This window comes from Tamandua tetradactyla, chromosome 5 (genome assembly GCF_023851605.1).
Source record: "Tamandua tetradactyla isolate mTamTet1 chromosome 5, mTamTet1.pri, whole genome shotgun sequence".
Classification (NCBI taxonomy): domain Eukaryota; kingdom Metazoa; phylum Chordata; class Mammalia; order Pilosa; family Myrmecophagidae; genus Tamandua; species Tamandua tetradactyla.
In genome coordinates, this window is record NC_135331.1 from 4,338,527 (window position 1) to 4,351,149 (window position 12,623).

The window sequence follows — 12,623 nt, forward strand, 5'->3', positions numbered from 1 at the left end:
AGGATGCAGTCAGGATGTGTTGGATTCTCGACCCTTAGAAACAAATACTCACGTGGCGTTTTAAGCCTCTCAGTTCTGGGGTAATTTGCTACATAGCAATACATAACAAATACCTTCGTCCTTCGCTCTCCAGACAAAGGAAGTGAGCCCTCCCACCTCTGCTGGTCACAGCCGTGCATTTGCACGTCCCCTGTCACTGACTACCCTCATTCGGGCTATGGGTCCACCTGTCCCACCTGCCCCCAGTGTCCAGGCCTCTGGAGGCAGAGCCTGGATCACTAGCTGGAGACGCAGCCAGCACAGAGCATGGCACCTCACACCAGGCACACCAATCAATGCTTTCTGAGGTAAGCCAGGGGCGAGTGTGCAAGGGAATTACAATTCATGGGGCTCCAGAAAGGGGCTCTCCAAAGCCAACCCTGAGGCAGCATTTAATCATTTCCACCATGGCCGACTTCACATTGAGAAGGTGAGAAGAGAGGTGCCCGACTGGCCCTCGCAAGCTGATGTGCACCAGTTCCAGCACACCCTGTCACCAGGCCTGAGGGATCAACACCAGAAACGCGAACAAACGACAACGTCCTAAGACGGCACGTCAGGAGAGCTGAGAGTACGCAGTGCCGAGCCAGGCCCAGGCCTCCCACAGCCCCCTAGCTGATGCTAACTCATGACGGTGGACAAGGAGAATTCAAAAGGGGGCAGCAGGAAGAGTAAACCACGTCTCCCTCTGCCCAAACATTCAGAACGGTCGAAAGAAGAAAACTATTCACAAAGTATTCCCTCTTCACAAACACAAATGAGCCCAAAGAAGTTTTCAGAAGCCTCAGAACAATCAGAGATGTGCCCTTGGGACTCCTCAGAACTTGCTAACACAAGGCTCACCTCCCTCCCTTTGCTCCCCTTCTGACCCTGAGATGAACTACTCACATACATAAATTCACCTTCCGTGAATTAATACATTCACTCTTATTTGCATAATCAACACCAATCTTGTGTACTCATTAGACTTTATGTGTGCTGGATTCAGGAGGTTTAACTTGGCCTGTGATGTACTTATGATGAGGGGCCCCTGCACATGACATTTCTTTCCCACCATTTCTCACAAGTTCAAACTTCAATCTACCCTACTGTCTCCTGTGCTCATTCCCAGACGTGCTAAAGATCCTTGCCAGGGAGTGACAGCACAAGTCGCTGTTTGAATCAGTGAGCTTTTCAGGACACCAGATGTCTTTCCTGGCTACATATTAAAGGAAGGACTGAGGAGGCAGCTTTGTGGATAAAAGAACAGGGTATTTCTAAACAAAGTGGAGAATTTGCACCGTTTTTCATGGCAGCCATCGAGCATTTGCTGAGCATGTTTATCCAATAGCAACACATTTCTTTCTTTGAAACAAACCCTTTGGGAAATACACTGATGGAATGTATCAGCCTTGAAAGTGATCATACTTTTCGATCCTAAGTTACCTTAAGGAAAAAGAGAAGTGGACAAAACGTATGGGGAAGGCGGTTTACTGTTGCATTATCTATTGGGAAAAAAAATGCAGAAGCAACCTAACTGTCGAAATGGACAGAACAGTCACGTACACGGCGTTAAATCCACATGAGGGAATACTGTGAGGCCATTAAACGTGTCTTTGAGGGATGTTTAATGCCACAAGAAGGTATTTTCATGTAAGTGAAAACAAGAGTCTTAAACAATCAGTACATATATTACAGCACCACAGTTGTAGAACAAACGGATCTACTGTACATTTCCTATACAGAGATGTTAGAGATGTTTAAAGCACTACAAGGAGATGAGCCAACGGCTTGGCAGCGGCGCCCCTGGTGAGGATGGAGGGTGGCACAGGATTTGAATTCTCCAGTCCACTGTGGCGGCACACATTCTACAGGGAGTATGTGTTGCTTTTAAAATCAGAAAACAATGATCTTAACGAATAATCCCAGCGGTCTCGCGGCATCCCTCCCATCACGTCTGTCACTGCCGCCAACAAAACCTGCCCCCGTGTGCAGAGGCTGAACACTTGGCAGCAAAGCGGCTACCACGGCCTGGGGGTGGGGACAGGGGATGGCGCAGCCCAGAGTGGCCGAGCGGGTGAAACGATGCCGAAGCCGGCAGCAAAGCCGAGCGGCGCCGCGGGAAGTTCTCGCTGCCCGGAAGCCCAGAACCGCGGCCTGGACGTGCAGGGCCCCTGGAGGAGCAGCGGATGCGGGGGCCGCAGGTCCACAGCCCCGTCCCTGAGCCCGTGGGAAGGCGCGGCGGCGCCACTTACCTGGGACGGGGGCCGGCCAGGCGCTGGCAGACCACGGTGGTGGAGGCGTGCTTGCCGCCGCTGCCCTGCTGCTGCCGCACGTCCCACTGCCGGGGCTCGCTGTTCCGCGCGCTCAGGATGTTCACCCCGCTCTTCACCTTGGCCCTGCGGAGAGACGGCACCGGTTAGAGGCTGCTCTTCCCCGGGGCCCGCCCCACCGCGCGCACCGTCCCGTGCAGGGACACAGACCGTGCAACTGAGGCTGCCCATGCCGGGCCGGGGCCCAACGGGGAGGGGGCAGTCCACAGGCCAGGGAGGCCCTGAGCTTCCTGTCCAGGTCCTAGGAGAAGAGGGGAGCCCCGGGCACCCACCCAGGCAAGAGGGGACGTAGCACAGGGCCAAGAGCCGGGGTGCCTGCATCGGGGGTCCCCACCCTGCCCGCATGGGGGGTCCTCGGTTGTGTCCTAGCCCTGCCCACTTCAGCGTCCATGGGACACGTGGCAGTGTCTGGAAACAGGCTGGCTGTGATGTGCAGGAGAGGGTGCTCCTGGCATCCGTGGGTAGAAGCCAGGGATGCTGCTAAACACCCTCGAGGACACAGGCAGCCCCCACCCTACCTAGAATCATCCCCCAAATGTCTGAAACACTCTGTTCTGGGTTTAAATCTTCGGTCCATCCCTTTCTGGCTGTGTGACATTAATAAATGTTTGCCATTGCTATATTCTTCCAGGGAGGGCCCCAGCTGCCTTTATGTGGCTTGCCAGCCCTCCTGCTGGCACACATTCAGCAAGCATGAACTAAGTGAAGGACTTTAAAAAGTGGCAAGGAGCTGTGCTCAGGGGTGCTGTGTGGGTGAGCTCAGCCTCGTCGAGGCTCAGTTTTCTCATCAATCAACGGGCAGATGGAACACATGCCCCTGCTCTAGGCTCTCTGCAGGCCCCACAGGAAGGAGGACAGAGGGGCTGTTTTTAAAGCAAAGCCCGTGGATGGGGAGAAGAGACACAGCTAAAGCAAGCAATTTTGGAAACTGGAAAGCAGATGTTCAAGTGGGTAAAATGACTTAGCAGAACTTCAAAGTGAAGTCATAAGCTGCCACTGAGGACAGCAAAGAATCAACATGATTTATACCACAGAATCCTCCAATGTCAGACATTGGCGGTACCAAACATCCTAAAACTGAGCGAGAATGAGCATTAAAAGTATCTGTGGATGAAGCAGCCACAGTCAAATATATTTCCTCTTTCCACACAACGGGGTGCCTGGCAAAACTCCATCACAGGCCTGAAGGCGCCAGACCAGAAACAGAGTACCTAAGTGCCCCTGTGTGTACTGAAAGCTGAGATTCCTACACCTTTCTCCAGGTAGACCTTCACCCTCCAGGAGAAAGATGGGATTCTAGAGAATTCTACCATCTGTAAGGCAAAAACCTACAGGTACTAATGTTGAACCGTTCAATCAACCAGCTCACCTTCCAGGGATGCCTGTGGTCAGTGAGCCCTGACATGCTATGCTCATAACAATTCTACCTGAGTCTGCGTATCAGACTCGGAGAAAAGTCTCTACTAGAACATGGAACCAAAACAGCCAAAAAGGGGGAAAAAGCAACCTCTAGGAAACAGACCCTTTGCAGAGAAGAACATGATTAAACAACTGTCACACACATTCACAGAGTAGGGAAGATATGTAATCGTGAAACAAAAACAGCTATGAAAAAGGAACATCCTGAAAGGGAAAATGAGCCCCTAGAAATTAAAAATATTTGACTACGAGTGAAAACGTAATGGGAAAGTTGATGGACATAACTTGATGGCAAGGGCTGAGAAAATCTCTTAGGAAATAAAGTCAAAGAAATGGACAATAGGAAATAAGAAAAACTTACAGGACTACTTAGAGATTCAACATACGAGTAACAGAAAGAAAAACAGGAGAAAACATAAGAGAAAGTCACCCAGAAGTAAATCAAGATAATTTCTCCAACAAAAGGTCATGAATCTCTGGACCATGAGTGAGAAGAGAAACACAGCAACAAACCTCAGCGCACTGAGGCTCTTGGGGTACATTCGTCAATCCCCAGGGAGAAAAAAAGAACCCTGGATCATAATGGATTCAGGCTTCATACCACCCACCCTGAAACCAAAAGTCAGTGAAAAATAAATTCAAAGTTCTAAAGGAAAATGATTCCCAACCTAGAAATCTATCTCCAGCCAAATTATGAATTAAATGTTTGCAGGCACAAAACGCTCTCTAAACATTTATCTTCTAGACCCTTGTTCAGTAAAGTACTTGAGGATGTGTTCCATCAAACACAGGGTAAACCTGGAAAGGAGACAAGAGATGCAGGCCACAGAGGGTCTGAGATGCAATAGAGGGGAAAGGAATTTCCAGCCGATAGTGGAGAGAGATTTTGGGAAAATAGCTGAGCAGCAGGCAGGGAGAAGATCCTGGCACAGAGTCTTCAGGAAACTGAAGGTGACCAAATGAATCTGATGTGAATGAAGTGTTTTGAGAGGAGAGTTAGACAACTCATCAAGAAGTTGGAATTAGATAAAAGTTAAATACACAAAAACTAAGAAAAAGAATAAAACCAAATTGGTATTTGATTCTAAAGGGAAAAGGAACAGGCATCATAATTTACCACGTGGCTTAATTGTGATCACCACACACAGCTATTTTTTTAAACATAGAATATGAATCTAGACAAAATATGATAACTATTGCATTGGGAGGATGCAGAGGGTGGAAAGGGGTGCAATTGTGTGGGGAAGGAAAGAGGGACATGCTCTTCAGCCCCATTTATCCTAACATAAATACTTACCAGAACTCTAAACTAATTAAGAAGTATCAGCAACAGCTTGTTATTTAGTGACATGGAAGTAAATACCAGATGGGGTAAAATAATTTCTCTGTGTATGGAGAAAGGCAGTGAATGGAAGGGAGGAGAATATTGTAGTATTTTTTTTAACTTCTTTATTTTGAAATAGTTTAATAGTTTGAGAAGCCCAAGAAGTTGCAAAAAGAGTGCAGAGAGCTCTCAGGCACCTTTCCCCCAGCTTCCCCTGATGGTAGCCACAGTGACTTAGGCACGGGCTCTAACTGCATTTTACTGATTCTCACACGTGGTTTTTCCTTTCCTTCTGGCGACTCGTTGTATGAAAACGTACCCCATGTGTAGATTTGAGTAACCAGGGTACAGAACTGACTTTCCGCTCGATGAAACACCCATCTGTTCCTTCTCACCACAGCTCTTTCTCCTTGAGAATGAAATGTACATTTTTGCCAACAAACTCTGCAGGACTCTATATGGAAGGTTATTTCTTATGAAAATAACAGCTTAAAAATTAAATACACACACACACCCCTGCCCTGTAACCTCTTAGAGCCATATGATAAACTCTTGCGAATGGGTCAGAGGCTTGAGCTAGCTGAGCAAATGGGATCTCCAGGTGGCCACCCCAAGAGAGACCCAGTCCACGGGGCAGGACAGCCTGGTGCCTTTTCTTTAGAATCTTCTCTGGAGCCTTCCATCAATGTGGCCTGCTAAGCACCCACGCCACCCCGGCAGAGAAAAGTCCAGGATGTGCTTGCAGGACAAAGACAGACACACGTCAGCATGCACAGCCCAACTATTCTAACAGGGAAATGGACACACCCCCTTGTCTGCATGGCCTGGACCCCTTCTACCTCTGCTGGCGGAAGTAACTGCCTCACAAAACGTGACTTGGTCTGAAATTGGGTTTTGCTGCCTTTGGATTTTGCTCAAGACCTCAGGTTTCCCTGAAGCTACAAATTGTTCTCTCCACGCAAGTGTTCAGCCAGACAGGAGGATTCTCGCTGACGGGTGCCCTGGCTGGTTTCATCTTCACATGCACTGGGAGAAGGAGCCCTGAGACAGGAGAAGGTGGCTGTAAAAGGCTGGTTCTGTTAAGAAGACATTTTCTTTGGCAACGAGGGCCCTTCTACCTCATGGACGTAGCTGTGGCAGGAGCCTGGGGCCTAGGACCTGGAAGGTGCAACCAGGGTCAATGTCAAAAATGATGAAATCAGTGGAAGGACCCCTCATGGACTTGACGTCCAGGTGGCCAGCAGCAAGGCAGAGGCTGCCCATACTTGGTGTGCTGGTGCCAGGCTGCAGCCGGGGACCACAGCACAGGGACCAGCTCAAGCCCGCTTGCGCTCCATGATGACCCAACGATGGCTGCACACTCAGCTGCTGCTTCTCAGTTACCGTGATTTATGCTCAGCGGTCCCCAACCTGTGGGGCCACTGCTGCTGGTGCTCGGGGGGAGGAATACAGCTCCAGAGACACAGCACGAGGAGCCTCGACACTGTCGGTGCCCATTTGCCACACTGGTTGTTGAGACCTGATTCTGCCCCTAGCATTGTGCCAGACTCTGGGATGCATTCAGGTGGGGACAGGTGTGGGGATAGGTGTGGCCTGCCCCAAGATACTTCCTGGGATGCTTCACATGGATACAGGTATGGGGACAGGTGTGGCCCACCCCGAATTGCTTCCTGGGATGCTTCGTGTGGGGACAGGTGTGGGGACAGGTGTGGCCTGTGCCGAAGTGTTTCCTGGGATGTGTCCACATGGGTTCAAATGTGGGGACAGGGGGTAACCTGCCCAAAAGCCCTTCCTGGAATGCTGCATGTGGGGACAGGTGTGGCCTGTCCCTGGTTCTTCCAGTTCTGCCCAAGGACTCCTGAGTGGGCTCCATGTCATCGTATATATCACCTCATAGTCTATCTCGTACACAGATTTTTTACTGGTTAAAAACAGAAATATTCCCACTTTTCAAAAGTTGCGTGGTTGGAAGTACTACAGGGATAATAAAATGCTCCTCAAAGAAAATCAATGTTCAGTAAGGATTTTGAACATGAGAAGCCTAATTCCCATCCGTGAAGCCATCTATCTAGGCGATGGCTATAATCTCCTTGTAAAATGCTTTTGTCCAGAAGGTTCTAAGGCCCCTGGATGTGTGTGATTGGGGGCGGGGCTCTGAGGGAGGGGTCTCGCTGCCACATGGTCCTCGGTCCCTGTGCTGGCACATCACAGACTCACGACTCGGGGACTGACTCTGGTCCTCGGAGTATGTCAGAAAAAGGAAAAATATGAGTAGTTGTCAACATTAAAACACAATCAAGAGCTTTCATATAAAATCTGAATTTCTACCTTCTTAAAAACTGTGGGGGAAAAAAAATCTGTGGGATTTACTCCATCTGTGAGTGTTTGGGGTGTGACAAGCATGGCTACAGGGGAGGGGTCTCCCATGAAGCCAAATCTCTGCCCCGTCCAGTTAGACAGTCACACAATAAACAAAACATCAGTAAAATAAATAGTGAAGTCAGGTGCCTGCAAAGATTATGGAGGGAAATACAGCTGAGAAGGGAGTGGTGTGGGAGGGGCAACTTTCAATGGGGCAGCTGGGTAGGACCCTCTGATGGGGTCACGTTCGAGCAGCAACTCCACGTGGGGAGCGAGAGTCATGCGGGCACCTGGAGGTCCACTTCCAGCGAAGCAGACCCAGCACCCCGTCCTGCAGGAGGCAGGCTTCTAAAGGCACCCAAACCTGTCACCAGCCATGCAGGGGATCCTAATCAAGGGACTGCAGAGACTGGACTTTGCCGATGGCATGAAAGGCCCAAGTCCTTGACCTTGGAATGTGGAGGGCTCTGCAGTGTAACACAAGGCCTTAAAAGCCAAGCGATTTTCCTGGCTGGTGGAAGAAGGCAGTCTTAAGGATGGGCCTATGACCTCAAGGATCTGAATTCGGCCCCCATCCGAATGAGCCCAGAAGTGGCTTCTTCCCCAGAGAAGAGCCCCATCCAGCCAAGCCCTCCAAGACTTCTGGCCTGCAGAACCATGGAAGCTGCTGAGCTCATGGTACCTGGCTTCAGAGTAAGAGAAAACAAGCACCGGCCTTGAAGCAGGAGGGACTGGCAGGGTGAGGGCCAGCAAGCAGCCCCAGGGGCAGGACTGCAGGCGAGGCAGCGGTCTCAGCTGTAAACAGGGGTGCGAGGTCACTCAGTATGCACTCAACAAGTTTTCTTCAACCCAGCCACTGGCAGTGCCTCTCAGCTCCCATGAGTTACATCCATCCGAAGTCCTGAGCTTCGGCACTGCTGATATTTTGGGCTCCTGACTTCCTTGGGGGTAGGGCTGCCCTGTGCGTGGTGGGGCATTCAGCAGCACCCCTGACTTCTTCCCATAGACATAACAGCACCCTCTCCATGCCCCAGGTATGACAACCCAAAGTGTCTCCAGGCATGGTCCAATGCTAACGGACAAAACCTCCTCCGGCTGAGCTGTGGCTTGGGGTGAGCCTCATGGCTCTGAAAAAGGCACGAAGCCAGCTGCGCCAAACTTCTACCTGGGCAGCCAGCTGGCGCTCAGGATCGGCCCGGATGCTCTGTGCCCCTGCTGGGCATTTCTATTCCTTCTCTCCTTTGGGACCTTCAACAAAGAGGCCAAGCTTTACTAGGGAGTCTGAGGCTAGGACCAGCGAGTGACCCTCAGCCCCTTTAAGTTCCCATCTCCTTGGGAATCCACAAACAGCACCCCAGGGCAGTGTGCAGCAGCAGCTTCCCCAACAGGCTGCCGAAAGGAGTCATCCCGTAGGGGCAGGAGCAGGGATGGATGCCGCTTAGGAAGCCGAAGAGCTGAAGCATCTTCTGGCAGATGCCAGGACATGTCGCGAAGCTGTACCTGCTGGACAGGGACTCTGCAAAGGGGCAGGTGGGATGTAAGGCAGGTGGAGAGGCCCTTTGCGGTCAATGGTAGTCTATGATTGCCCCAGCCTGCTTCATGACTGTGAGGTGTGCTTTCAAGGGAGGCAGAGAAAGGCAAAATTAAGAAGAAAAATCCAATAAGAATACTCCACAGGGGGCCTGGAACCCCACGCGGAGTCCCCGCGAAGCCAATTCCCTGCCCCACGGCAGCGTGCAGGTGGGGTGGCCAGGCAGGAGCCCGTCCGTCCAGGGACCCTGGTGTGCAGTGCAGCTCTGCTACCAGCAGCCTCCAGGGCTACTGACACAAGAGGTGCTGTCAGGCCAGGGGCATGACACACCATCCCGACATTTAAACCTGACCCAGCACACCAACTCCGCAGAGCTGTTGCCACATGGCAGGATGGGGGAAACAGGTGGGGGCCCCCCATGTTTCAAAACACTCGGGCACACTAACGCTAGTGTGGGACCGATCCCCCCTAGGGGGACTAAAATGACGGGTTACCCTGCTGCCTCTGATCTATCCAGTCGGGGGGTGGGCCCGGGGACCCCACGGCTGTGCAGGCCACCTGGGCTTCCCACGTTTAGCCGCTTAAGTACCCCTCAAGCCCCAGGTCCAGCCCCCATCCTCCCTGCAGTTTCTCTTCCTCGACATTTTCCTCAAGCGAGCTTCAAATGACCCCTCTTATTTTCACCTTAGCAACGTGATTTCAAAGGGGGAATTCAAGATGATGACCATGGAAGGAAAACCAGCTATTTTTCTCGAGGCCCATTAAAATAAACTCGTGATGGCACAAACAACAAAGGTATTTGTCCTTGACCCCTCACCCCCTGCTCTGGCATGCACACACTCTCCGGGAAACAAGGCCACATGGGTGATTTTATAAACGAGAAGCGCAAGCCGCCCCGTCCCCTGCGGGGTGGTTTCCAGGGCTGATGCGTGATTGCTGTCCTGTCCCCTCCAAACCCCATTCGGCCGCTGCAGCCTCCAGGTCAGCGCACTGAGGTTCTCCCCTTGCACGTGGCCCCCCGTCTCCTGTCCTGCCGCTCCTGGTCCCCGCCTGGGCTGTGACTCAGGAAATGGCACCGGCAGCCTCTGTCCTGGCCCTTAGCTCCAGTGGAGTCCAGCCGGTGGGGGAGAGAGGCGGGCATTCATGCCCCTCCACTCTGCACCAGGATTTGGGGGAGCCCCTCCATTCTGCACCAGGATTTACGGGAGCTGCCCCTCCTCCAGGGCCCTGGATTTCAATAGGTTCACCTGCCCCTCCTGAGGCCTGGGGGTGATAATGGGGTCCCTGGGGTGTCACATCTGCCAACACCCCCTAATACAGTTCCTTCCTTTACTAAAGGCGTTTCTCGTGGCGCCCACTATGTCCACTGCAACGATGACAATGGCATTCTCTCCACCTCTGAACAACCGCTGACCTTTTGAGATATTTCCCACCAGATTTGCAAAGGTGTTCACCTGCCCAGGGCCCTGCAAAATCAGCATTTTAGCACCTCGCACAATATACCCTTTGCGGTGCCCTTAGGACTGTCTTCCGAGCAAGCTCAGTGAACCATATTGATCACAATTACTCATAAGGACCCAGACAGTGGTGGAAGGAAATGTCACGGCAGACATCTCAGGCTAGAGGAAGCAGACTCTGGAACTGTCGTTTCCCGGGTTTGATGCACGGAGCACAGCTTCGAACCACAGCACTGTGCTCTAGCCCACCGACATCCGTGAGGCAGTGTGCCGTGTCCCTCAGCAGGCCCTGGGAGAGGTCTCCTTTAGTCTCTCTCCTGATTTCCTTGGCTTGTGGCCGCCTCATTCCAGGCTCAGCCTCTGTTCTCACAAGGCCATCTTCTTGCTCATTCTCCTGTGTCCAAATTTCCTTCTCATACGGACACCGTGTGCCAGTTTGAAACCATTGTGTACCCCAGAAAAGCCCGTTCTTTGATCCTGATTCAATGTTGTTTCCATGGAGATATGCCCCACCCAATTGTGGCGATAACTTTTGATTAGGTGGTTTCCATGGAAATGGTCTCCATCCATTCAAGGTGGGGTTGCTTACTGGAACCCTTGAAGAGGGAACCGTTCTGGAAAAAGCTTCAGAGCCAACACCCAGATGTTTGGAAATGCAGAAAGAAAATGCTTCAAGGACGCTGTTTCAAACCAGAAGCCAAAGACCCCACCAGACACGTGCCTTCCCAGAGGACAGATGCATGCTCCAGACCCATCAGACTTTCTCAAGTCAAAGAATCTTTCCCTGGATGCCTTACTTTGGACATTTTTATGGTCTTAGAACTATAAACTTGCAACTTAAATAAATTTCCTTTTTAGAAGCCATTCCATTTCTGGTATATGCATTCTGGCAGCTTCAGCAAACCAAAACAACCTGCAATATTAGACCTAGCCTCCCCATCCAGTGGGGCCTCATCTTTACTAATCACATCTCCAAAGACCCTATTCCCTGAGAAGGCCTCATTCACGGACGAGGGGAAGGACTTAAATATCTCTTTAGGAGACGCAATTCACCCCGTAACAGAAACCCTGGGCTTTGCCATCAGAATAGGCCTAACAGCACCTGAGCTACCAGGAGAAAAACAGATACTGGCTCAGCTGTTCAGCACAAGGCAATTTCAGGCATACCCAGAGGTAGGAGTACAGTAAATCTCCACGTTCCCCTGGTCAGCTGAAACAACCAGCTACATTTTGCCAGCTTTATTTCCTCCATCCACATCCACTCCTTTACACTGCAAGATTTAGAACCAAAACTCAGATACCATGCCATTTCATTCAAATACTTCAAGACTTCTTAATAAAGTAATCATCTCGTCATTATCATACCTAACAAAATGAATGGTATTTTCCTAACATAAAAACTTCCACCATTACATCAAAGTTATAATTTTACATAGTTGTTTTGTTCAGTTCAAAATACAAACCGGGCCCACACCTAGTACTTGTCATGTTCATAAGAAAGACTTTTTCACTCTATTAACCCTCCTTTTTATGCAGGCAATTGATATTTTTATTTTCGCAGGCACCAAAACTCTTGAGGAGTTTTCTACTATGGTAGAAAGTCTTTGGCATTGCCCCAGCACCCCCACCCGCCTGCCTCTGTCACCCTACTTTATAACCCTCAAGTGCTCCTTTCTAGCCACCTGGGCTCGAGCTGCTCTGGCCAGACTGACCGCCCCACCCCCCGCCCCCAGGATGTCCTCCTGGCTGGTGTCCTCACTTCCCTCAGCTCAGATCTCTCTGCAGGAGGCCCTGACAAAACGGGGCCTCTAGTTCCTACCCCTCTGCCCCACTTTTCTCCTCCTAACACTCAGGGTTGTTTATCTTTTGTTGGTGTCTACCTCTTGGCCCCCTGGTAAGCTCCGTGAGGGCAGGGATGCTGCCAATTTCATTCACTGCAGTAGCTGTGCGTCCAGAAAACCTCTTGGAATGTATTTTCTTTTTTTACAGCTGCTCATAAAATACTGAATCATTTCAGGAAATATTTACTTAGTGAGTGGTTGCCTGGGGCTGGCAGCGGACTTGGGTTTCTAAGATAAGATCAGATAGAGATAAGAACTGGAGTCACTGCCCACGGAGAGCTCAATCTGTGGAGGGTCCCCACCAGACTGCCAGCTGCTACTCTGAGCTCCTGGAGGAGC

The 12,623-nt window shown here is 50.9% G+C and overlaps 1 protein-coding gene across 1 annotated transcript in view; it reads right to left on the reverse strand.

The window, feature by feature from the left end:
* Positions 1-12,623, reverse strand: part of TMEM132C (transmembrane protein 132C) — a 404,239-nt gene that overhangs the window by 135,015 nt on the left and 256,601 nt on the right. Inside the window, exon 3 of the mRNA XM_077159319.1 lies at positions 2,274-2,417. Coding sequence (XP_077015434.1) covers positions 2,274-2,417 — 144 coding nt within the window. The remainder of the gene's footprint in view (positions 1-2,273; positions 2,418-12,623) is intronic.